Genomic DNA, 27109 nt, shown 5'->3' with positions numbered 1-27109 from the left:
ATTTCATATTCATAAGTTTCTTTTACTTGGGGTTAAGAAGTTCTAGCCAAACTTTTATACAAGTTTTTTACTTATCTCATCATCATCATCATCATCATTTAATGTCCATTTTCCATGCTGGTGTGGATTGGACGGTTTAACTGAAAACTGGTAAGCTGGGGGAGCTGCACCAGGTTCCAATCTGATTTGGCATGATTTCTGTAGCTGGATGCCCTTCCTAATGCAAAGAAAATAATGTCTGTAGAAAATATATTAAACATCATCATCATTGTTTTAACATCTACTTTTCCAAGTTTGCTTGGGTCAGATGAGAGTATATTGCAGTTGAGTTTTTCTGTGACTGGATGCCCTTCCTGTTGCCAACCTCCACTTGTTTTCAAATGAAGTAAGAAGCTTCCAGTTTATCAAACAACATGAAGAACTAGAAACAAACATCACCATTGGCAAGGCCACTATTTACAACCAGCAAACACATTAAGACAAGGGAAATATGAAGTCACTTTTACAAACACATGCATGCACACAAATACACATATATATATCCATGAGCACATGGTTCTGAGTTCAGTTCCACTGCATGGTACCTTAGGCAAGTGTCTTCTACTATAGCCTCAAGCCAACCAAAGCCTTGTGAGTGGATTTGGTTGATAGAAGCTAAAAGAAGCTTGTCATGTATGTGTGTGTGTGTGTGTGTGTATATATATATATATATATATATATATATATATATATATATATATATATATATATATATGTATGTATGTATGTATGTATGTATGTATGTATGCATCATCATTGCTTAACATCCGGTTTCCATGCTGGCATGGGTTGGACAGTTTGATTGAGGTCTGGAGAGCCAGTGGCTGCACCAGGCTCCAATCTGATCTGGCAATGTTTCTACAGCTGGATGCCCTTTCTAACGTCAACCACTCTGAGAGCATACTGGGTGCTTTTTACGTGCCACGGGCACAGGAGCCAGTCAGGTAGGTCTGGTATCAATCATGTTCGGATACTGTTTTTTACATGCCACTGGCATGGGAGCCAGTATGTGTGTATTTGTGTCTGTTTGTTCCCTACCAGCACTTGACAACCAGTGTTGGTATGTTTACATCCATGTTACTTAGCAATTTAGCAAAATATAATAGATTAAGTACTAGGTTTTAAAAAATTAAGTCCAAAGGTCGATTTGTTCAACTAAAGCCCTTCAAGGCAGTGCCCCAGTATGGCCACACTTAAATGACTGAAACAAGTAAAAGGTAAAAGAGAAAACATTTAAGAGAGGCTTCTTTCAATTTCTGTCTACTAAATTCACTCACAAGTCTTTGGTTGGCCTGGGGTTATAGTAAAAAACACTTTTCCAATGTGTCACACAGTGGAACTGAACCTAAAACCATGTTGTTGAGAAGCAAACTTCTTAACCACACAGCCATGCCTGTGCCTGTTCATTTTTCTAAATACTATTTTAAACTTAAAATATTGTGCATTGCTCCTCCTGTATAAATCAATGGTTCTCAATCAGGGACCATATGACCCTTTGGAGTCCATATTAGATTTTTTTTTTTTTATCTGCTATAAATTGGTCATACCTCTCCAATACACAAAATACTTTAACAATTTTTTTTTATATAATTCTTAATAATATTTAATTATAAAAATAAAACAAGTAGAAATGCAAATTGAATCAAATGTATTTAGTGATAAGGGTAAAGACTCCCTTCAGTCTATGGGATTGTACTTATAAAGTTCTCCTCCAAGGTACAAGTACTGGCAAGGTTGTCTATGGAAGACCAGCAGTCATCCATGCATACCAGCCTCCCTTCTCCACACTCCCAATTTTATTCAAGGGAAAGGCAAAGGCCAAATCAGCTTGGCACCAGTGACGTCACAACTCATTTCTACAGCTGAGTGAAATGGAGCAACATGAAATAAAGTGTCTTGCTCAAGAACATGACACACAGCCCAGTCTGGGAATCGAACTCACTACCTCATGATTGTGAGCCCAATGCTCTAACCACTGAGACATGCACCCTCACCTTAGTGATAAGAGAGTGTACAAAAACATAATCATCATCATTTTACATTCACTTTCCGTATTGGAAATGGTAAGATGATTCAACAGACTTCAACAAGTCAAACAACTATATCTTCCTCCAATGTCTCATTTTTTGACATGGCTCCTACAGCTGTATCCCTTTCATAACTCTCACCACTTTACAGAGTGCACTGTGTGCATTTATTAATGGCACTAGCTCTATAGAGGTCGCCTTTCCTGCATTTCCCTGTTTGAATTAATTTCTAATCATTGTGCACTAGGTACTTTTCATGGCACCAGCACTGTTGAGGTTGCCTTACAGCTTGCAAAGCAAAGGAGAGCACCCCATGATGGAAGGAATGGATTTATTATGAGAAGATGGTACTGAAGAGGAAACAGTGTTGGAGTGGGAGTAGAGGAGACAAAGGAAAGAGAGAGAGAAGGTGTAGTGTCAGGTATTTGTGTGAAGGAGAGAAAGGAAAGGGGTAATGAGTGGCATTGAATAGGTGGACCCTGTGGTGGGATTGCTGATTCTCCCTACCGTGCCAACATGTGTCTGATGATACCTTAGTGTCCAAAACAGTTGTTAGTGAAATTACAAAGATTAGTTGTTGAGAGAGAGCAGGGACACTGTTATGTAAGGAAATAATAGGAAGTAAGTGAAAAGTAACATCAAGGGGTTAGTGAGAGGGTGTTAGGGTGATAAGATAGTGGGAAGGGTTGAATAAGGGGGTGGATGTAGTGCTACCCACATTATACGTGAGAGGGTAAAGTAGTGTTTGTTGGAAACATGAGAGGTTGTGTGGAAAGGAAAAGGTAATATCAGGGGATTAATGAAAGTGATAAGGGTAATGAGGAAAGAAATTGAGATAGTTGAGTAGCCGGTGATACAGTGCTACACCATGTTATATAGGGGTGGGTAGATTGTAGATGAGCGATAGATAAAATGATAATGAAAGGCCAGGGTATAACTACAAGGTAACATGAGTCATGGAGGGAAAGTAAAGGTTGCTGAAGTACAACCCCTCCCCACTCAAACATCATGATTCAGGAGAAAGTAAATGAGAGTATGATATAGATGGTGGAAGTATGGGTAAGGAGGATATTCAATATGCAGAAACTGATATGAGTGTCATGACACTTGAGTGTGAGTGGGTACAGAATAGACACAATAGTTAGGAAAATATATGAGAGTTGAATGTGAGGATATAGAACAGCCGACAGGTTGGTGGGAAGTCATGCACTAAGTTTGTGCAGGAAGCCAGATCTTCTGCAGCACTGTGTGTCACCAGTGGACATGGTCTTCAATTATCTCCTTCTTCAGATAGGACACCTTGAAATTATCTGTCACCACATCATGCCAAATTTTCCTTTTCCAAATACCATTCACTCTTATTTATTTAGCTGTCATTCTCCATTTGCATGCTACACCCAGACCATCACAGTCTCTTCTCTTACACACAGCAACGGATTCCTCTTATTCTCAGTTTATACTTTGTAGGTCATACAATCTAGCATTGTACATACACTGAAGCATGCTCACCTCATTCCTTTCCAGCCTTTGCATATCTTCTACTCTCAAGGTTCACCTCTCACACCCATGCAGCAGTGTACTTCACACACAAGTATTGCAATCTGCTCTTGATCTTGAGGCATAAGCCCTTTGTCGCCAGCAAAATTAATAGTTCTCTGGACTTTCTCCAGCCTATTCTTATTCTAGCTAACACACTTTTGAAACATCTGCTCCACCCTGCTAATTTGGTCACCTAGCTGCAAAAGCTATCAACCACTTCTAGGAAGCGTATGGGCATTTAAGAGAATCTATTCACCTGCTGCATCTAAAGTCTGTCTTTTCTTTTGACCTGTCTTTAATCCCAGTGCACTTCTGTGTATCCATTGATTACACTGATCAAATCTTAGAGAATTTTTTACTAACTCCTTTTCTACAGTTGGAGCATGGCCATTTCTCTGATGTTACAAGGGTCCTGAATTCCAACTTACAAATTTTTTTGTTGTTGCTAAGGTCCTTCAGTTCCAGATTTTGCCTTCATGCCTGATATTTCAGCTTCAATTCTTCTAAGAGCATATGTATACAGGTGTTCTCAAAGGCAGCCTCACTTAAATTCCAGCCATGGATTAAAGGATTATAATAAATAGGAATGGGCTGAGACCTGAGCTCTGATCGACCCCAACCTGCACACTAAATTCATCAATATTCTCACATTACTGGCTGCTCCTTCATACATAGCTTGTAAAAGCCATCACAAACTATCAATTTATTCTTAGTTTCCTTAGCAACCACCAAATTACAATGTGAGGTGTCCTGTCAAATGCTTTCTCATAATTGTGTGAAATTACGATGATTCTTTATCTTGTGGCTTTTTTTTGTAAGCAAAAATACTTCTAGAGCTAAAGCTGAAACAAATAGTTTAAAGTGATTTTTATGTGAGATTAGCCTCACACAGCCTGACTATAAAATTGGTAGTAATAAGACTAAAGCACTTGGTACTTGAACAAACAAGCAAATTTACGTGCATAATAATCCATGAACTGTCTCATCACACAAATATTCTTACTATTAAACCCAAGAACAGTCTACTGTCTATGGTTCTCAGGTACTATTTTCATTAATCATGATCTCCACATGAAAAGTCTAGTGCAGTGATCAAATGTCTACACATGAAGATACTTAGCAACATCCACTTCAAATTAATTGCTGATATGACTAATCCCTTGTATAGCTTTACTTATATTCATTCATTTAATGAATCAGTCTTCTTGATTAGCAATTACTAACCACTCATTTAGTTATTGTAGAAACCAAATTTAGCACTGATAATGAACAGTTAATTTTCAACTCTCATTTTGTAAAAGATTGTTCCTGGTAAACTTGGTAATGAACTATTTAATTACTTTAGGCACCACATGAAAATCTATAGGTGAACTGGTTGGTTTAATTATAAACTTTTTACAGACATTTAGAAATATAATTCATTATTTGGAAATTTTAGCAAATTTAGTTAAATATCTATTACATTATATGCATATATTTACATATTTGTATTTAAGTAAATACATGTGATGTTAATGAAGACAGAAGTGGGCAAGTGACTATCTGTTTATCATGACTTGAAAGTAGAAAAAGAAGGCTTGAGAAAATACAAAATTGAGTGAATAATTATACTGTTGTGTTAGACTAATGTCAGCATGATGTTGATAACTTTGATTATCAGGAGATGATTTAATGAAAAAAGTCATCATTTCTCCTCTGACAATATAGTCCAAGGTACAGTAAAACTCACCAGTGTTTGCTCCAAAGGTGCATAATACTGTTGATTTACACTGGACTATATACTTGTTTTGATATTTGTACATTAAAGATGTGTAAGTGATATAACTTGAGAACAAACTCCTAAGTCAAGTCAGTGATGCTGGTTCAATTTCTGGTTGGACCATATCACTTACTCCTTATATTTTGCTTTTTTCCTTCCTCTCACCTTAATTCATCTGAAATTGTGCTCTCCCTTCTCTATTCTATCTTTAATGAATAGAAATGAAATATAGAAGTTAGGTGCTATGATAAGGTTTACCCATATACTTTGTAAAGTGGATGACTAACCAGTGTTGGTATCATGAGGGTTAAGATCCTTGGTTTTATGAAGTACATGACAACTTCTATGGTTCTGCTACCATGACAAAATGCACCCAGTACACTCTGTAAAGTGGCTGACAAATGTGTGAAGACATTGTAGAGTCAGGAAAGCTATATGTGTGTAAGTGTACATGTCTTTGTGTCTGTGTTTGTCCCCTACCACCACTTAACAACTGGTGTTGGTGTCTTTACATCCCCATACTTCGTGTTTCAGCAAAAGAGACCATGAGAATAAGTACCAGGTTTTAAAGGAATATAAGTGTTGGGATCACTTTGTTCAACTAAAATTCTTCAAAGCAGTACTCCAGCATGGCCACAGTCTGACTGAAGCAAGTAAAAGATAAAAGATATATTTTCATTTAATGAAATGTTTTCATTTATTTATTGCTACAAAATAACTGGTTTTGATTTATATTCTATTGAGAGAATAAGATCCTGACATTTCAGACAAAATCCTTCATCTGAGAGAGAGAAATTGTATCTTTCGGTCAAGTAAATCTGGTAGTAAATTAGATTATCTGCAAATATCTGGGAGAACACTAGAGGGAAAAGAGAAATATGTTAAGAATTAGGTTCATAGTGCAATCTAAACATTTCAAGCCAAACCAACAATGACTCCATGAACAGAGATTATGAATTTATCCTCAAATGAAGTCAGACTAATCTTGTTTCCTTCCACAGCACAAATACATAACCACTACACATTTCAAGAAAACGTAATTGCACCCCAACTCTTAAGCATGACCAGCATGTAATGAGAATCCTCAAGATGGTTACAAAATATCTTCAACTTAGCATCAAAAGATCTTCAAAAGATCTTTAACTTAGCAAATACTGCATGTCAAAGTAACCTTCTTGGTAGTCAGAATATACTTAAACTTTGAACAACTAGTACCCCTTCGCAAAATTCCAGTAAAACCTACAATGGAATGCTGCTCCTACAACTGGAATGTGCTGCTGCTACACACTTAGGCATCGTTCTCTTCTGAAAAATAACTTTTTGGCTGATTGGTATGAAGTTGCTCACCTATACTCTCCAACTTGTGGCCCACAGATGTAATGTTTCCTCTTTCTACTTTCCATACCAGCAACAGAACTGCCAGCCATTCATAAAGAATAAACAAACAGGTACTACAGTGGGGCATTTGTTTCTCATAGTTGCTGATCTCATGTTGTCGCCATTCAGGCACTCCAAATTTGATTTGTTTCTCACACTCTCATTAGTTCCACACTAAAACCTGTCTAAAACTTCCCTTCTAGAATATCAGACTGCTGGAATTTCCTCTCTACACGTTTTAATGTAACTGTAAACTTGTAACGTTAACAAAATCAGTTTTACTTATCTTTGAAGGCTTTAGAGGTTCATGAACATAACCCATCCTTCTAACCAAACTAATAAAGAAGTAGTAGGGGAATAAAAGTAAGATAGTTGGGGCTATTGGTTTTATTGGTTTGAATAAGCCAGATATGTTTTTTCACTCAGCATGTATGTTTATGGTGATGAAACTGGTGAAACAGAGAAGAAAATATTTGGAGGAATTATTCATGTTCTCTACAAAGTTGAGTTGGATACAAAGTGGGCATCAAATATGAAATATTTTTTGGTAGGGGTACAGCTTATGGAATCTTCCTTCCTTCCACTCTTCAAACATGATAGCTTAGAGAGCTATCATGTTTGAATAGTAGAGGGAAGGAAAATTCTTTAAAATTGAAGAAATCCTTTTAGCAAGGGACAAAAAGGACCAGTTACAGTTTGAGAGATGGCAGAGCTTGTGTATGATACACAAAGATATATCTTGCATTTCAGATGGTAGCCTTACAAGAATTGTGATGGTGAGTAGAAGCCATCCAGTTGTTGGTGTGGGTAAATGATTTTCCTTTTCCTAGGTTTTTTTTACTGCTGCAATACAGTTTCATGTGAAACCCTTAGATTTGGAGTTATATGTTTACAATGGAGTACCTTGTTAAAATAATAAAACAAATTATACTAATTTTTTTAACAGTTACCTGCCATTGCTACAAGTATGTATTTTAATAATTCTGTAGCAGAAACTCTATAGTACTTTAGTATAATTAACAGATTTTTTTTTTTTTTCACTTCTGTTTTCTTTATAATTGTGATTATTTATTTCTATTTTTTTTTCTGTTCTAGATGGCCGTAAATCAAAGAAAGAAATTGATTCCTTGGTCAGCCCCTTTAACAAGCCACTACCTAAAGAGGATGAAGATATGTTTATTGAAGACAAACAGTCTTTTAATCAATGGGATCCAGTAAGATATTCACTCTTTATATCCCTGTATAAATTTTATTATGTAACTGTGTTGTTATTTTTCACTTAGTCTTTGCATGGTCATCTGTAAACAAGTGTCAAAATTTCCACAAAAATTGTATTTAGAAACAAGTTGGTATTTAATATGTAACTTAATAGCCTCATTTTGTTTGATACAACAAAGTCTGGGTGACAGCATGACTTCATACTGAAATTTGATTATTGAATATACATATAACAATATGGCTGACGGGAAGCTAACTTCATTTTCCAATTTAATGGCATCCATGGGTGTTCAACAACTCTGAAATATCACAAACAAAATTACATAACAAAACAGCTATATCTTAGTGTATACTAAAGTAAGGATAATTATTATTATTTAATTACCAGTGAGATTACCTCCTGCCTAATATCATGAACTTTATTATATTTCTTTATAATACATTGTCTAGTTATTCTGTCTCCCCAATGGTTAGCCCTAAATGTCAAAGCAAAAAGTATCCATGAGAATAACATCAATTCAAAAAATAAGGTAGGACTATTTTGTATTTCACATAAATAGTTTCTATTTTGTAAACCAATATAAGCATAGTTTCATACTTCATCACCATCATCATCATTTGATATCCATGTTCCATGCTGGCATGGGTTGGTCTGTTTGATAGGATCCTGTGTATCCAAGGACTGCATCATACTCCAATGTCTGCTTTGGCATGGTTTCTACAGCTGGAAGTCCTTCCTAATGCCAACCACTTTACAATGTGTAATGAATGCTTTTTATATGCCACCCACACTACTGAGATCACTATGTAGCTCACAGAACTATGAAACCTGGGTGTGGTGGTGGGTGGTCAGTTTAGTACTTGGAAACAAGGAGTTAAACTAAGAGAGAAAGATTGTCAAAACAGGTTCTTGCATAGGATCTACATAACTACTCACATTTAGAAGAAGAGAAAGGAATGATCGGTAGGGGCTGCAAAGAGATAATAGCAATGAAGTGCCCAAGTAGTCCCACGAGACACAAAGTGAGTAGAAGCAGATGGTTTGCAACATTATATGGGGCACATTTAAAATTTTCTATTATAAGGTTTGTTAGAATCATTAACCCATATTACACAATTTCAGTACTAGTTCTATCTACATTACATTTTGGTCACCAGCTTCTCTATTTATCATCAGTTCCCTTATCTTATATACTTAAATCTGTTTGTAAGTTTTAGGATATACATATATACTCTTTCTCTTTTACTCTTTTACTTGTTTCAGTCATTTGACTGTGGCCATGCTGGAGCACTGCCTTTAGTCAAGCAAATCGACCCCAGGACTTATTCTTTATAAGCCTAGTACTTATTCTATCGGTCTCTTTTGCCGAACTGCTAAGTTACGAGGACCTAAACACACCAGCATTGGTTGTCAAGCGATGTTGGGGGGAGAAACACAGACACACATACACATATATATATATATACATATATATGATGGGCTTCTTTCAGTTTCCGTCTACCAAATCCACTCACAAGGCTTTGGTCAGCCCGAGGCTACAGTAGAAGACACTTGCCCAAGGTGTCACGCAGTGGAACTGAACCCGGAACCATGTGGTTCATAAGCAAGGTACTTACCACACAGCTACTCCTACGCCCTAGAAATATATCTTTAAACCTATCTAGAATTGTATAGTGAACAATGCTTATATATAAATTTTTATATGGGGTACATAAAAACAACTCATCATTATCAACATTTAACGTCCATTTTCTAAGCTGGCATGGGTTAGACAGGAGCTGACCAGCTGAAGGGCTGTTCAGGCTCTAAGTCTCTTTTGGTATGGTTTCTATGGTTGGATGCCCTTCCTAATGCCAACCACTTTACAGAGTGTACTGGGTGCTTTTACACAACACTGGTATGGGTGCTTTTATGCAGCACTGGTACAGGTGCTTTTTACATGGCACCAGCACATACGAGCCCACAAGATTAGGAATGCTCAGCTGGAGAGGGTTGCAAGGAACAAGCCTGTATGCAAGGACAACCACACTTTTACTTAGCTTGACATGTCTTTTCAAGCACCGTAAACCACCAGGGGCCTCAGTCCTCTGTGAGTCCCAATATTTGGGACTCACACAGTATTGGTACATAATAAAAACAACTATATTTTTGAAATCAACACTGTTATTTTAAGTTACACACGGCCACAAATTTTATGGAAAGACTGCTGCTGTCAGATGAATTAATCTCAGAACATAACCAATACTTACTTTATTAATCCCTGGGAATAAGAAAAGACAAAACTGAACCTAGCAAAATTTGAACTCTGTACAACTTAATACTGTTTGAACACTACTACTTTTAAATTCCCACATCATTAGAATAAGGAAAGTTAAATTCTTCCAGACAATACTAAAACCAGATAATCTTATTGTGATAATATTCTCCCATCAAAGGTGGTGAGCTGGTAGAAACATTAGCATGCCAAACAAAATACATAGCGGCTTTTCATCCACCTTTATGTATCAAGCTCAACTTTGGCTTTCATCCTTTTGGGATCAATAAAATAAGTGCCAATTGAGCACTGAGATCAATGTAATTGACTTGACCCCTTCCTGAGCTTGCTGGCCTTGTGCCAAAATTTGAAACACTCCCACCAGAAATGTTTTGTCTTTTTAGTCCATATCCTGATACCAAATATGTTCTATCCATCTCATCTTTGTTCTGTCCCAGAGTTTTAACAACATTATTTTCATTTTTAATCAGTTAGCTTAAAGCTGTTGTAATCTACTCTCTCAAATAATTGTTTACTTATTCTTTAATTAGTTTAAGATTGAAAAATATTTTGAAAAAATAAATTCTTTATATTAGACATTCACAAATAAATTAATAAAATATGCACTTATATATTTTATATGACATTTGATGAATAAAAGCATGTCAGTTATAGGTTTCCAATGGGATAATTCCTGTTTCATGCTTTGGCCATCAGGCCAGAACAAAATGTACGGGTGGCCTGCAGTGCAATGGTGTAAAATAAACAAACTTTAGACCAGTTAAAATAGCGAGAATTTTTCTCTTGACAATTACCTTTTTCAGGTCAAATATCTTTCAAACATATTTGAACTGATCTAAAGTTAGCTTATTTTACACTACTGCTTTTTTTTTTCTTCCTTCTATTTTGTTATCATTGATACATTTTTTGTATTTTCTCATGGGTGGTGGCTTCTATTCTGTCACCAACAATTTATGGACATACAAGAAACCAAAAACAATTATAAGTATGAAAATTCACTATGTGCTTTACATTGTTTTGTTTTTTCAATTTCAAATGATGTCACCCCACTGGCTTGGTTAGCAGGCCAGCATTCTCCAGAAGGCTAATCCATCATAAGGTTACCTATTTACAGCTGAGTAGACCGAAGCAACTTGAAATGAATTGTTTTACTCAAGAATACAACATGCCACTTGGTCCCGGAGTCAAACCCACAATCTGGTGATTGTGATTACAACACCCTAACCACTTGATCATGTGCCTTCACAATATATATATATAGTGAAATTTATTGAAAAACAAAAGACGAAGACAGGTGTATGATCAACAAGCAGGTGTATTAGTTTCATGCTCAAGAAAATGAAAAAGTCTTTTATGTTTTGAGCCTACACTCTTTCAACAGAAAGGAATAAGAAAAAATAAACAGAGAGAGAGTGAAAAAAACTTGTAGATTTAGCAGTAAAGCATGGCGAATGATTAGAAAAAAGTTTGAAAGAAGAAGTTGAAAGAAAAGGACATAATAAAGTGCTGGTGATCCCAAATGAAGGTGTGCATGTGTGTGTGTGTGTGTGTGAATAGGGGCTAGTGACTCTGACATGTGTGTCTGTAATGTTTATCTGCTCATATAGTGGTATGTGTGATGACGCTATTACATATATATTATCGACCACTCATACTCAATTTATAGAAAGAGAAAGTGACCAAGAATGAAAGAGGGCTGGAAAGAGAAGGGTGTGAGATAGTGAGAGAGAAACAGTGACAAAGTGCCAGGGCATACCCTCAAGGTACACATACAGGGATCAGTATGATGGTACGGAGATCAACAATGATGTAAAATGAAGCACTGTTGTATTCTATTTTCTAATTCATGTCTCACATAAAATTAAAACTAATAAAAATGATTTCTCCTAATTAGTATCATTAAGAAAGAAGAAGTATGAAAATTAAATGCATTTTATTAATAAATCTGTTTGGCTTCTATTTAGATTAGGTATATATTCAATGACCAAATTTATTTTATAAAAAGGAAGTTGTTACCTGGCTGCTTTACAATAAGAGTAGCTGTTTTTCCTAAATAATGAAATTGAGTGATTATAGAGAAAATTCTTATATTCAGTATCATTATAATCATCAGTTTATTAACTGTCTTGTATTGCAATACAATTTTATTTCCTTCAGAAATTTATCTCAAAACTATTGACATCTGTGTGATTCAGACAAAACATAGCACATCCAAATGTATCCTAAAACAATTACTGTTGAAAATAGTTTTTATTAGATTATCATTATTAAACTCATTTATTAGTTTGTCATTATTGAGATCATTTTAAAGCTTAGATTATAACAGCACTGCTTCTTTCATTGACAGTTTCATTATATCAATGTCCTGAATTTGGGTAAACAGTTTTCATGACATACCTCTCTCACTGATTGAACCCAATCACTGCTGCATAGCTTGATATCTCTCTTGACAGAATTCTATGAGAAACTTAAAATGAAATTATCAACATTTTGGATCACACCAGAGTTATCCAATTCCACTGGTCAAGTGGACCCATTTTGGGGAGCAAAACAGACACTTGTAAGAAATGCCATATCATTATGTGTTTTGTGTTCATTATGAAAGATCTGGTTTTTCATCAACAACCAGAGCACATCAGACTGAATGTTGTTCTCACACAAACACATATATGACAGACACACACTCATACATTATGAGAAGACAAACAAACCTTTTCATACTGTTATTTGAAATATTGGCTATTCTCTATTAATTTTGACATGAAAAATGATTTTTGTAGTTATGAACTTTTTCACATTCAGCTTCATTCAATCATTCATTTTCATTGAACATTTTATCACAAACTGCTATTAGTTTCTATCGACTTTATTTAGCATGCATTGTCAACTGAAATTTATGTGTATTTTCATCACTTAGTTGCACATGTTTTTATATTGTGTGGTTTTTCAATATTATTTTTGTATTGTTTCAATCCATGGAGACCAACATATTTTTTGTAACATAATTTATTTTGATATGCAAGTTATTATTATTATTTCTCAAATATTCCCTTTGACATTTATTTTGTTTTAAAATCATATATGAGTACAGTAATTCTTATCTGAATTAAGGAAATGGTGTATTAACTTGATCCAGTTAATCTTACACATTCTTTTTTATTGGAAATATGCTGTAATTATGTTTAGCACTCTCAATAGTACATTTCACCATTACACAATCATAGTGGTATCAGTTTAAAAGTGTTATTAAAACAGCTACTATTGCTGTTGATAATGAGATCTGAATGTCATTGCTTCCCAATGAGTCGACAAACCATTATTGAGTGGTTGATAAATGACCCTCTTCAGCCATCAAATGCATTTTGGTTTTCCTATTTCTGCTGCACTTGCTGAGGGATCAAGTTCCTACTGCTAAGACTAAACAACGTTTAGAAGATCGTTTGCAATCCAGGCATGGACAAATTTGGTTACAGACCTTGCTTCCAACACCCATAAATGTGACAGTAAACTTCATTACCAGATGGGAATGAATGCTGGATGTAATAAGGAGGCTAGATTTCTCATAGCATTTGATTTGAAGCACATAAAAATTATGATGTAGGTATATAAGAAAAAATTATGGTGATGATGACAGCAGCAGTCTGAATTTAAGACTTTAATATTCAGTTGTGCGTGTGCGTGTGCGTGTGTGTGTGTGTGTGTGTGTGTGTGTGGTGAAGGTGTGTAGCCTAGTGGTTAGGGTTTTGCACTCAGGATTGCAACATTGTGGTTTCAATTCCCAGACCAGCAATATATTGTGTTCTTGAATAAAACTTCATTTCACATTCTTCCAGTCCACTCAACTGTAAATGAGTAACCTTACGATGGACTGGCATTCTGTTCAGGGGTATGTTGGTTTGCTCATTTAACCAATGGGCAGCATCATTCAAATGCTAAAACAATGTGGGGAAGTGCATTGTGACCAGCAGCGTATAACAATATCCAATAGTCATCGTTTAACGTCCACTTTCCATGCTGGCATGGGTTTGACTGAGGCTGGAAAGCCAGAAAACTGCACCAGGCTCCACTCTGATCTGGCAAAGTTTCTACAGCTGGATGCCCTTCCTAACGCCAACCACTCTGAGAGTTTAGTGGGTGTTTTTTACGTGCCACCAGCACAAGGGCCAGTCAGGCAGTACTGGCACTGATTGCGCTTGAATGGTGCTTTTTATATGGCACTGGCACGGGAGCCAGTCAGGTGGCACTGGCAATGACCATGTTCAAATGGTGCTTTTTATGTGCTACCAGCATGGGACCAGTCAGCCGGCACTGGCATCAACTATGCTTGAATGGTGCCACCAGCATGGGAGTCAGTCAGACAGTACTGTCATTGGTCATGACAACAACTTCACTTGCTTCAACAGGTCTTCGCAAGCACAATTTATTGCCCAATGATTGAAGGGCACTCTTAAATGGGCTGGTTATGCTGCACTGGCATAGGTCACGCTTACAGTCTCACTTGGCGTGCCGGGTCTTCTAAAGCACAGCATATCTCCAGAGGTCTCAGCCACTTGTCATTGCCTCAGTGAAGCCTAACATTTGAAGGTCGTGCTTCACCACCTCATCCCAGGTCTTCCTGGGTCTATCTCTTCCACAGGTTCCTTCTACTGCTAGGATGTAACACTTTTTCACACAGCTGTCCTCATCCATATGCAATACCTGACCAAACTAGTGCAGTCGTCTCTCTTGTACACTACATCTGATGCTTCTCATGCCCAACTTTTCTCTCAGGGCGCTTACACTCGGTCATGTATGCACACTGACATTACACATCCAGCGGAGCATACTGGCTTCATTCCTTGCAAGCTTACACATGTCCTCAGTAGTCACAGCCCATGTTTCACTGGCATATAGCATGGCTGTTCACACGCATGCATCATATAGTCTATCATATATATATATATATATATATATATATATATATATATATATATATACATCATCATTATGTATATGTATTACTGTTCATTATGATACCTAATGTATTCATAATATAATAATTGTACTTTTCCTGTAAAAGAAAAGTAAAGGGTAGAAGATTTCTTTGTAGCACACCTGAGCACTATATACAATAAGTTCATTACTATATTATAAATATTAAGGACATTTAATTATAATGTACATTTTAATGTATTTAATTGTTTTAATACCTTTCTTTCCTTTATAGTTTTACTTTTGATATGTCAGCTTTTACATTTTAATTTATGTGTTTTAAATTCATTTTCAGTCTGCACTTTTTACGGATTTATACAATATCCATTTGGTTCCTGATGTAAGTTTTACATTTCATTACAATTAATCCCCAAAATGCAGTTATTTCCTGTCATTATCTTTTACATTTTTTACTAATCACAGTACAAAGAAGGGGGTTGTACATGCATGTATAAATATAATGTCTCATAATTTCAAGTCCTTTCATTGGGTTGTATTATTAAATAATAATATTTTATCTGAGTAATAAAAAATAACTCTATTCTCAGTTTTTTTTTTTTGTATTTTATAAATTGTATGATTTAAAAACTAGAAGATAAAAATAAGAAAAGAAACAGATATGTTATACTTGAAAGTAGAATAAACCAATATTAATAAATCTACAAAATATTTCTTTGGTTTTACAATAGCCATTTCTGTTTAGCACAGATCACAAATAATGTACTAGTGAAATAACAGATTGACAGAGATCTGCATTAACTTTATGTAGGATGCCAGGAAATATGATATATGGTTTGAAAAATAATTTCTGTCAATTGCCTTAGAAAGTTCAAATATATTGCTTTAAGTTTTTGGCACAAGGCCAGCAATTTTGATGAAGGGAGTAAGTCAATTATGTTGACCCCAGCATTCAATTGGTACTTATTTTATCAGCCCCCAAAAGGATGAAAGGCAAAGTCATCCTTGGAGGAATTTGAACTCAGAATGTTAAGACAAACAAAATGTCGTTAAGCATTTTGCCTGTAGTGCAAACAATTCTGCCTGCTCACTGCCTAAAAAAATTCAATAATATTGATTACAGATATCCAATAGCAAAAATATTCTGCAATGTCTTCAAAAAATCACAAAACAAGTTGCATTGTATTCTTTTTGATAATTTTACATTTTCATCTGTAGTATCAACTGCTTTTCAAACTATCCCAACCACAAGCAAATTGTTTGACTTTATCTCCCTTAAATGATGAAGCCTGCCTCAACCAACTCATCCTTCTCAGAAGTTATCATTCTCAGTAATTTTAATGTGCTCAGCTCTTCCTGACATTCTCACATTTCTTCTACAAATACTACTGGCACTGAGGCTGAATTATTTAATAATTTGAACATTTTGTACCAGTTAGTCTCTTCTTATACTTGTATGTCTGACTGATGTAATCTCTTTCCACAAACCCAACTTTTATCTCGTGGTCCTACTACTTCAGTTGTGAAGAATCATTAAACAAGGAAGTATGCTCGACCTTAGAGTACTACTCACATATTCAAGAAAAAAGTAGCTGTGACATACATATATATTCCAGACCATAACTGAGTAATCAGCAAACATCCAGTCATTGGCAAATTATATCCCCATCCTCTTTCTTCTGTGCTTACTAAAATCGTCTGTTATTGAACTTGCAAACAGTGCACCCAATTCTTTAGTATGTCTTCAAAACATTGCATTAAACACTTTGCCCAAGGTCCCTGCCTGCCCATATTTTCCATACATGCATCAGCCTGCAAAATTATACACTGAACATCAGCCACATCAATTCAACAGTCTGGTTGGACTTGTAAATGCTATGAGTATTACCTTTACTCTATTAGTTATAAACCTTAAACTTTACATACCATTTTAAAGTCTATTTCAGACTTTCTCAATTTTTTTCGTTTCATGACATAATTATGTATCCAACATACTGTGGGACCCCATTTTTATTGCAACTTCTTTGTATTCTTGACAAATTCCATGATACTCCATTTCTGACACAAACAGTAAACAAAGTATTAAGCATAAAATATTTATTTCAACAAAAAATAAACTTTATTACATTATGGTAGTTGATTCAAAGTAAATTTTCAAAACTAGTAGGCAAACAATAGATAATCACTGAGTCTGTTAATGAGAAACATGGTTCTGATGTTTTTGACAAATTTTGAAAAATCTAAGGTTGGATGCCTGATGAACATACTCTTATGCTTTTCACTACATTGCTAGATGTTGCTTCTTTTTGTTTTCACACTTTTTAAGGCTGAGAAACCATACTCACTGAGCCATGAACTAGGGCAAAACTATGGTTTCTGACTGACAAACTGGATATTATTTTTACTAGATATCCAGATGCTGTCAATAAATGATTATTTAAACTTCAACACAAGAGTGTGATCATTTTCCAAATTTACAAGCTTCTTGTTCTTGAAGTTTGAAATTTTACATATCCACTGTTTTTGAGAAAGGTTTTCTTATCCATTTGTATTTCTTGATGTTTAATTCTGGAAAGTATCATTTTAATACAGGCTAAAAACTTAACTAGTGACTTTCCACACACTCCAGTATAGCAAAATTAGGCTTTTCTTTACTTCTAAGAAGAGGAAATATATTTGTTGCTCTCCTTCACAAATGGTGCAGCCACATCGTAATTTTATCTCAGAGAACAGAATTTGTCAGCTGAAGTTAACTTGTTCTCCATTGGTCCTTACATGCTTGTGTGCTCAAGCAGCAAGGTAAACAAGCTTTGCATACCAATAGCCATCAGTTAATAAACTCTTTTGTGCATTTTTCAAACCCTTGGGACAGACCTAGTTAACATGGTGTCACCACTCTCATCTAATATGTCACAAAATATTATTTACTTTTGTACATTTACTGCACTTTCACTGGCTAGTAGCCATCCCATACAAATTGCTTTTTCTCTACAACAAATCTATTTTAACCTGATCCCAACTTGTAAAGCAAATAACAAACACTCTAACAAAATATTAATTAAACTGTTTCAAAATTTCAATAGAATTATACAGAAACTTATTGTCTAAGTTCTTTTAATCCTTGTTTTAAAGAACTACATTTTTGTCTTTGCATAATTCCCATTTAATAAATAATAATTGTTGGTACTAATTATCATATAAATATATGCAAACACAAAAACATAACTACAAACATACTTATAGAATCACACACCAGTTACACATTCATACATATCTACACCCACACATTTATTTGCTTATATACACACAGACATGACATTTTACAAGAAAAGTGTTGTTACATTGAAATTGACAATGTTAACTAAGTATCATATGCATTGTATGTTTATGTAAATCACCCAAACACACCTTTTACGATTGACAAGAATATTCACCTCTCCTTCTGAATCTAAATATACTCACACACAAATACACACACTGGCACATACATGAGTGTGAAAAAATGTTTCCGAAAGTCATGGGAGCTGTGCTGTTTTCTGACTTTGTAAGCATGCCCACGTGTGTTAGACACACAGGGCTCAAAAAGGTGCTCAAGGTTGACATGATGGTTAATAATTTTGTGGGTGTTTACTAAATCAGTTGCCAGATGTCGGAGCTTCACTGTACCTATTCCCAGAGAAGCAAAGCATTCAGAGTATGGTAGATACCAGATGGAGGGTCCTCAATTTTTTTAAAAGATATTATTAACCAACAACAATCTTCTCAATCTGATTCTTCTATTCATTTTTACTTCTACTTAGACAAAATGGAGTGATTACACATACCAATATAATATATTCAAATGGAAACTGATCATTGCTCTTTTAACAATTGTTCCAATTTAAACTGTTATTTGTTATATATTTCTTGAATATTTTTTTCAAATATATAAAATATACTAAAATACAATTTTTAAATTTGTATATCTTTTTCAGGATACACAAGATTTTTCCACTGATTTTATTGAAATGGAAGGAGTGATGGAAAAACTACCCATGAATAAAAAAAAGTCAACCCTACTGAAAACTTGGAAAAGAAGATATTTTATGGCAAAAAATGGATGGCTTGTTTACTATGATGTACATCTATACTTTAATTATTTTTTTAAACAACTTTTTTTAAAAGCATACTCATTTATTGCAATTCTGTTAATTGTTGATAGGGTAACACTTGATGAATCAATGATGGGGGATAGATCAAATGTATTAGTCAAGTCTGTTTATTGATCTTCTGCCATAAATTTGTATGTATATCTTGTCCCTTTAGAATTATTCTGCTCACTGGATGAATAGTGCAGGAACTTTTCTAGCTTTCACTGCATTAAGAAGCAGAAACATATTCCTGTTTGAACTGGAATCACAGATTTGTATTTTACAATGGTATGATTCGATCATCATATTGCAAAGAAACACTTGACAATACGTCATCTATTTATACAAGATGAACTGCAGCTTCAACAGTTTAATGTCTTAATCAAAGAGAGAAAGTAGGAGTTTGAACTATTAATGTTTTGGTTAGTTGACTAACATCTTAAACTTGTAAAAATCCCATCAGTTGTGACATTTAAATATTTTTTTTATAAAATACTTGAAAATACATAATTACTGAACAAAGCTATATATATATATATATATATATATATAGAATACAAAGTTATTTTATTCCACACAGGTAGAAATATAGAAAAAAATAGAAGTTGAAAATGCACTGAGAATAGTTAAAATATTTTTTATTAATATATTTCAGGCTTTACCTGGTTTCACAGTTTACACTGATTTTTAAAAAGTTCAAATAGAAAGACATGACTTATGTCACAGCTGTCTTGCTTCTGACTAATTTGAAGCTTGCCCTATCTTTATAGGGAGTTCATGGCCCAAATTAGTATGTTTTGAATAGGATTTGATTGGTTGAGGATAGTCACATGACTGGTCTTAGAAATTTTTGTAGGTTCCCCTTCTAAGTTCCATGTGTTAGTGCCAAGTGACAATGTTTGGCATCATAAGTTAAGGCTAACATGGTTCTGCCAACTGAAATAGTAGCAGAATCACTGTAAATGTTTTTGCTCCATGGATTTTAAACTATGTTAAATCACTTCAAATGTCCTTTATTTTAAAGTTCATGAATTCATCTGATGAAAACGGTTTCTTTACAATATAACGTTTTCATTAATCAATTAAAGGAGTCATTAGAAACAGCCATAATGGATTGACACCTGTACCTCTACTGTTACTCATTTATATTTTATTCACTTGTCTTGGAATCTGCTGTTCATAAATATTACGGACCATATATTTAATATAATGTACATGTCTGAATAGCTCAAGAGCAGATTTCTTCACTCAGCTGGGTCTAATTGTCTACATACACTGCAAGAATATCATTCGGCCAGTACTTATGTACCAAGTTGATATTTACATAATATTCCAATCTAACAAGGTACCTCAATTTAAGTACCTAATTCAACTGAATCTTACTTATATAATATATATATATATATTCTTTTTGCATATTTTAGAATTGTGGAGATCAGCAACCCAGTGATGAGATATTGTTGATGGGAGGAAACATAACAGTTATGGGCAACAATGTAATTGGTATTGATGATGGCGTAAGTTTTTTTTTTTTTTTTTTTTTTTTAAATTTTGTTATGCTCTCTGACAGGTTTATACTCAAGCCTGTGGCAATGGAGACCTCCAATGTTCTCCACCACCAGACCATATTCATCTCACCACTATCCACAAGTCCAAGCCCCGTAAGTCAGAGTAGCTGTTCCAGCACATCTTCCTCACCATCCTCCAGGGCAGTGCCTTTTCCATTTAATCTGTTGGGACCATTTCACTCATTAATTAAAAATTTCTCCATATAAATTGCTTTGTTAAATTCTCATTTCTTTTAGAAATTTATAAAGATGCAGCAGCATTACTGAAACTAAATTATTTAATTATGCACAAAGGTTGTAAGGTTTAGGTGCTCAACTACTGGCTATATGGTCAGGAATTTAAAACCTGTTACTCCAGTCTTATAAACATACCTTATAACTCTGCTTTCAGCAGTTTGTATGGCTGATATCAGATTCCATTCTTTTTTCAAAGTTGAGTGGTTTGAAGTAAAAGAGGTATCCAACAAAAGAGGAATGAATGTTCAATCTACTAGAAATTGCAGTCATAGCTCTCTCACATTAAAGCCTACCATCTTCAATAAGTAACTGAATAATGTCATCTACACAATCTAAAAATAAAGATCGAATGGTCACAGTTTGAACAACTTCGATCATAGGTTTCTTCAATCAGGCTTGACCTGAGATTAAACAACAACATTGTTCCAACAATTGTCCAAATTAAAAACAACAAAATTTATAAAATTCTTTTAAATCCAACTTTGTTAGCAACAGCTGTTTGAAATCAAATTCATCAGTTCTTATTTCACAGTGTATGGCATGGCCTTTCAGTATCATTGTTTTAATTTCTTGGGAATTGTTTTTGAAGAATCATCATCATCATTGTAATGTCCATTTTCCATTTGGCATGGGTTGGATGGTTTGATTGGAGCTGTTAAGGCCAGGAGCCTCACCAGTCTCCACTGTCTGTTTTGGAATGGTTTCTTTGGCTGGATGCCCTTCCCAACAGCAATTGCCCTATAGAGTGTACTGGGTGCTTTTTACGTGACATCATCACCAGTGCTTTTAACATGGCACCAGCATGAGTACTTTTTATGTGACACCAGCACCAATATCAATTCTGCTGTAATGAACAGGTCTTCTTGAATACAGCAATGCGCCAGGTATTTCAGTCCAAAGTCATCGCCTTCATAAGACACAATGCCTTGAAATCAGCCTTCAATACTTTGTCCCATGTCTTCTTGGGTTTCTCTCTTCCTCAAGTTCTATCCATTTTAAGCAATCAGCTCTTCATAGTTAAACACATGAGGAATATAATATTTATAATATTTCGGTCATATTTTCCTCATCTTGAATTTTTATGGTTGAAAAACAGTAAATTTAAAAATCATAATATTGTCTAGAGTCAAAAGCCAGCCAGCTTTGAAAAACAATAATTTCTAACATGGGTACAATATTGTAAATTTGTATGAGTGTTCAGGGGTGCTATGGCAATTCATTGATTAAATTGACCCTAGTACTTGATCGAAATGGATGAAAGAGCAAGAAGACTGACAGAATTTAAATTCAGATTGTAAGGAGCCAGAACAAATACCACAAGGTACTTTGTTCAGTTCTCCAATGATTCAAAGCAGTTTGGATTAAGCTTGCATGATTTGAGGCAGTCTGGATTAAGTCTGCTCATACTCAGTTCCTTCTTCATCCACATATATAAACTTAGCTTACACACACACACACACACACACACAGCATTTCACTTTACCATCTTCCCCCACACTTGCAATACACATAAGCTGAATTCACACATACTATATTTTTATTCTCACACTTATTTCCCTGAGTATTGTTCACTCTTATTTGCCTAAAATCAGCTTCTTTGCTCCACTATACTTCCAGCCTGCTGTCTTTGAACCAACATTATGCTTTTTCTTTCCATTTTTTTTTTTTTTCCTCTCTTTCTTTCTGTTTTGATAGAGGACCAATGTCTGAAATATTGACTCCCTTTTTATTTCCTTTATTCCATTAATTATATTGGCTTTTGATAGTTTCCATTGTTCTTTTTTCTTTACTTAGTTTTTAATGTGACCCTCCTGGTTATTATTTTTTTTTACTTGGATATTAAATAGGTATGTGGCTAAAGATCTGCTGGTTTGTATCCCAACATTAATGTTGCATCTATTGCCAAGATGCTTAACTCTTACTGGTATTATAGGGCTATGAGTTTGTATAGCTCAGTCCAAAAAGGAACAGATATTTTGCTAGTAGTAGTGTTAGGTCTGAATTTTAGTGTTGACCTGGAGTAAGTAATGAATATATCAGTGTATCCTGCTAATAATCTCAAAAGCACCAAGAGCATTCTCAGTGCAAAAATGTGATTTTTTTGCAATGCAGTTTCAGATCACCATTTCTAAAATATTTACAATTACATGACAGAATAATTAAAAACATTAGACTTAATCTCTATGAACTTCTTGCAGCTGTTTTGTTTAATTTTGTTTGATGATGTCCTTCTAAATTTAGTATAAACTCCCTAATTGTTTTTCAAATTTGTTTTAACTCTTTTCAGTCCATATCTAATGCGCAACTGCTTATACTGTATACAAACAAGTATACTAGACAAATTGACTCTCCCATTCAGTGAATCACCTCTATTCTTTTATTAATATTTTTAAAAATTCATACCTGAAGCTATCGAGTTTCTATTTGTCAGTTACATACCCTGTACAGCTCAATATCTAAACAAAATCTTTTGTCATTAACCTGTTGTCACCAAACTACCACTTTTTTTACAGTTCATTGCTTTAGCAGGTCACCTAAATATTAATCTCTAGTTACTGGTAGCCTGCCTATCATGCTGTCACATTTCCAAAACTGAGTGCACTTTTTCTTGTTCTATATTCAGACCAGCCCTCTTAAATATTTCTTTTTGTAATTTTGTCATTTTAGTTATGCTGGCTCTCTAATAACAAAAAATATTCATCCTAATAAGTGTATAATTATGGTTATGACCAATGCAGTGAGATACTAGTGTATGTGTATTTAGCAATCAAAACACTCTCCTAAGACATTTTAGGTTTGCCTCATTGATAATATTCATAACTGGCATTACTACTTTCTTTTCTTCTCTCTCATAAATATATATACATAATATCATCATCATCGTTTAACGTCCATTTTCTATACTGACATGGGTTGAATGGCTTAGGAGCTGGCAAACCAGAGGACTGCAGCAAGATCCACTGTCTCTTTTTGCATGGTTTTTACAGCTGGATGCTCTTCCTAATGCCAACCAAATTACAGAATGGACTAGGTGCTTTTTATATGGTACCAGCACTGGTGAGGTCTATATTAGCATTGTTTTTACAGCTGGGTACCCTTCCTAACACCACCCCTTTACAGAGGGAGTGAATGCATTTTACGTGGCACCAGCATGTTGAGGTCTGTTTTGGCATGGTTTTTACAGCTGGATGCCCTTCCTAATGTCAACTCTTTACCAAGTGAAGTGAGTGCATTTTACGTGGCACCAGCACTGGTGAGGTCTGTTTTGACATGATTTTTACAAGTGGTGCCCTTCTTAATGCCAACCACTTTACAGAGTGGACTGAATGCCTTTTTATGTGGCACTAGGACCAGTGAGATTACCAAGTAACTGGCAAGATGAAGATCCTTTGAGAGGTAGTTTTGTGCCAGGTAATGAGAAGTTAGAACATGATAGAGGGACAGAAAATGGGGGTCTTGCTGTAGAGGAGATGTACGGTGACCCTAGTTAGAGGGAGACAACAAAAGAGAGAGAGAGTGTGAGTGAGAATGAGAGAGAGCAAAAGTGAGAGGGAGCAAGAGAGAAGTTGGCAATGTGCCAGGGCATACTCTGAAGGTATGGGGATGAGAATATAAATGAGATGGTAGAACACAGCTGAGTGTGCATGAGTAAGGAGTTCATGTGAATGCAATAAGTGGGGGTTAGAGGGTTGCAGGGACTAGTGAAAAAACTGATCACTCCTTTGTCTTGCCAACTGAAGTGAATATACTTCCCAAATGAGATCTAAGTACATCAAAAATGTCTGTTGCTTTTACCAGTTGGCTTTAAAGGCAAGATCCACTCGTAACTCCATTGTCTTTATGTTCCAAACAGTTGCATTAACGGATATCATTAAAGTTATGTTTCTCTTGCTGTTTGGTTAGAAGTTTGCTTCCCAACCACATGATTTGAGGTTCAATCCTACTGCATGACATCTTGGACAAGTGTCTTCTACCATTGCCCTATGTTAGCCAAAGCCTTGTGAGTGGATTTGGTAGATGGAAACTGAAGGAAGCCCATCATTTGTGTGTGTGTGTTTATGTTAGACCACCATATATATATATATATATATATATATATATGTGTGTGTGTGTGTATGTATGTATGTACACACACACACACACACATATATATATACATAAGTTGTTATGATAAAGTCAAACCAAATAGTTATATTTTGAAATCATTTGATATGTATATTTCAGGTCTGCATGACATAAAATAGAAAATGCACCTGTTATGCAAGACCTTTCTCAAAATGTATTAACTGATGAAGATCTTGTGCAATGGATGCATTTCCTATTATACATCATGCAGGTCTGAAACATACATATTAAATGATTTCACAATATAACTATCTGGTTTGATTTCATTTTTACAACTTATACGTAAGGCGATGAGCTGGCAGAATCATTAGCATGCCGGGCAAAATGCTTAGTGGCATTTCGTCTGTATTTACGATCTCAGTTCAAATTCCACCAAGGTCAACTTTGCCTTTCGTTCTTTTGGGGTCAGTAATATAAGTACCAGTTACACACTAGGAGTGATGTATGTAATTAGCCCCTACCCCCAAATTTCAGGCCTTGTGCTTATAGTAGAATGGATTATTACAACTTATACAACTTGATGCCAGTACAAACCAGCCAATCCAGACTCCATTTATGCAGATATACTAACAAGGATTTGGAATTGTTATATTTGACTCAAGTCACAAATCCTAGCATCATGCATCACTTTTTAGTGTTGTTATACATCTATAATATATGAAGTTCATAACATAACCATTGTTTTTCTTGTGTCATTTCTTTTTCTTATTACTGCTCTATACTCATCTAATACTTTGTTCTGAAACATACATACATGTTGTTAGTCTTGAAATGCCTAGGCAAGATATATGTGTCTGTGTACACAAGATATATATATATATATGTGACCAAGATATGAAGATATTTAGTACAGAATTGGATAGTGTCGAGAAACAATCTTTTAACTACACTATTAACTATTACGTCAGCCCTGATCAAGTAAATCTGGAGTTAAAAGCATTCCAAAAACAACCATCCCATTTTTATTACGCAAATATCATAAATAAAATTGTATATGTGTATATCTTTTTTGGTACTGCTTCATGCAACTCTAATTATTTCTCGCTTGAACAAACTTCATACACATCAGTAAATTTACTGTTTGCTTTTTTTATCTATGAGAACAATTGTTCTTATGAAAGGTTGTTCAACATTTGTGGCTGATGATGTTTATCAATGCAGAAACACAGCATCCATGACCCAATGATGTAATTCACTGCCCAGAGTGTTTTCACACATATTTTCCAACAGGATAAACTTTTCATGAAACTATTTCTGCCATGAACGGTTTTCTCACTTCTGAGTGAACAGGAATTCTTTAAATGTCATTGTACATGCTTCTATTTTATTCAATATTACTCTGTGCGACTCTGTTTAATATATGTGTGGATGTGCAGAGTATTTATTTGTGTGTGCGTGTGTCTGTGTCTGTGTACACATCTAAGTGTAACCCATGCCAGTGGCACATAAATAGCACCTTTTGTGCCTCATAGAGAGGCCAAGACAACATATTACCAAGACATTTGGCAACATGCTGTGCTCGAAAACAAGACACATCAAGCAAAATGAACTTGTAGTCATGGCACATACTGGTGTCATGCAACTGGCACTCATGCCAGTAGCACACAAAAGCACCCATTACACTCTCTGAGTGGTTGGCATTAGGAAGAGCTTCCAGCCATAGACACTGTACCAAATATGACTAAAGTTTAGTGCAACCCCTTCACTGACCAACCTTGGTCAAACCATTCAGCATATGCAAGCATGGACAATTGACATTAAATGATGATGATGGTGATGATGTTATATATATATAAGCATATATATATATATACACACACACATATATATAAGCATATATATATATATATATATATATATATATATATACATGTCTCTTAAAGGA

At 35.0% G+C, this 27109-nt stretch overlaps 1 protein-coding gene across 4 annotated transcripts in view; it reads left to right on the top strand.

Annotated features, from left to right (window-relative positions):
* Positions 1-27109, top strand: part of LOC106882864 (uncharacterized) — a 114270-nt gene that overhangs the window by 45844 nt on the left and 41317 nt on the right. For all 4 annotated transcript variants that reach the window (XM_089353843.1, XM_089353842.1, XM_089353841.1 and 1 more), the window contains 4 exons: positions 7837-7955; positions 15502-15546; positions 19139-19282; positions 20719-20811. In XM_089353843.1, the coding sequence (XP_089209969.1) occupies positions 7837-7955; positions 15502-15546; positions 19139-19282; positions 20719-20811 (401 nt within the window). The remainder of the gene's footprint in view (positions 1-7836; positions 7956-15501; positions 15547-19138; positions 19283-20718; positions 20812-27109) is intronic.

Source organism: Octopus bimaculoides, chromosome 6, assembly GCF_046866305.1.
Source record: "Octopus bimaculoides isolate indiv1 chromosome 6, ASM4686630v1, whole genome shotgun sequence".
In the NCBI taxonomy this organism is placed as follows: Eukaryota; Metazoa; Mollusca; class Cephalopoda; order Octopoda; family Octopodidae; genus Octopus; species Octopus bimaculoides.
This window is presented reverse-complemented; position numbering and strand designations above follow the sequence as displayed.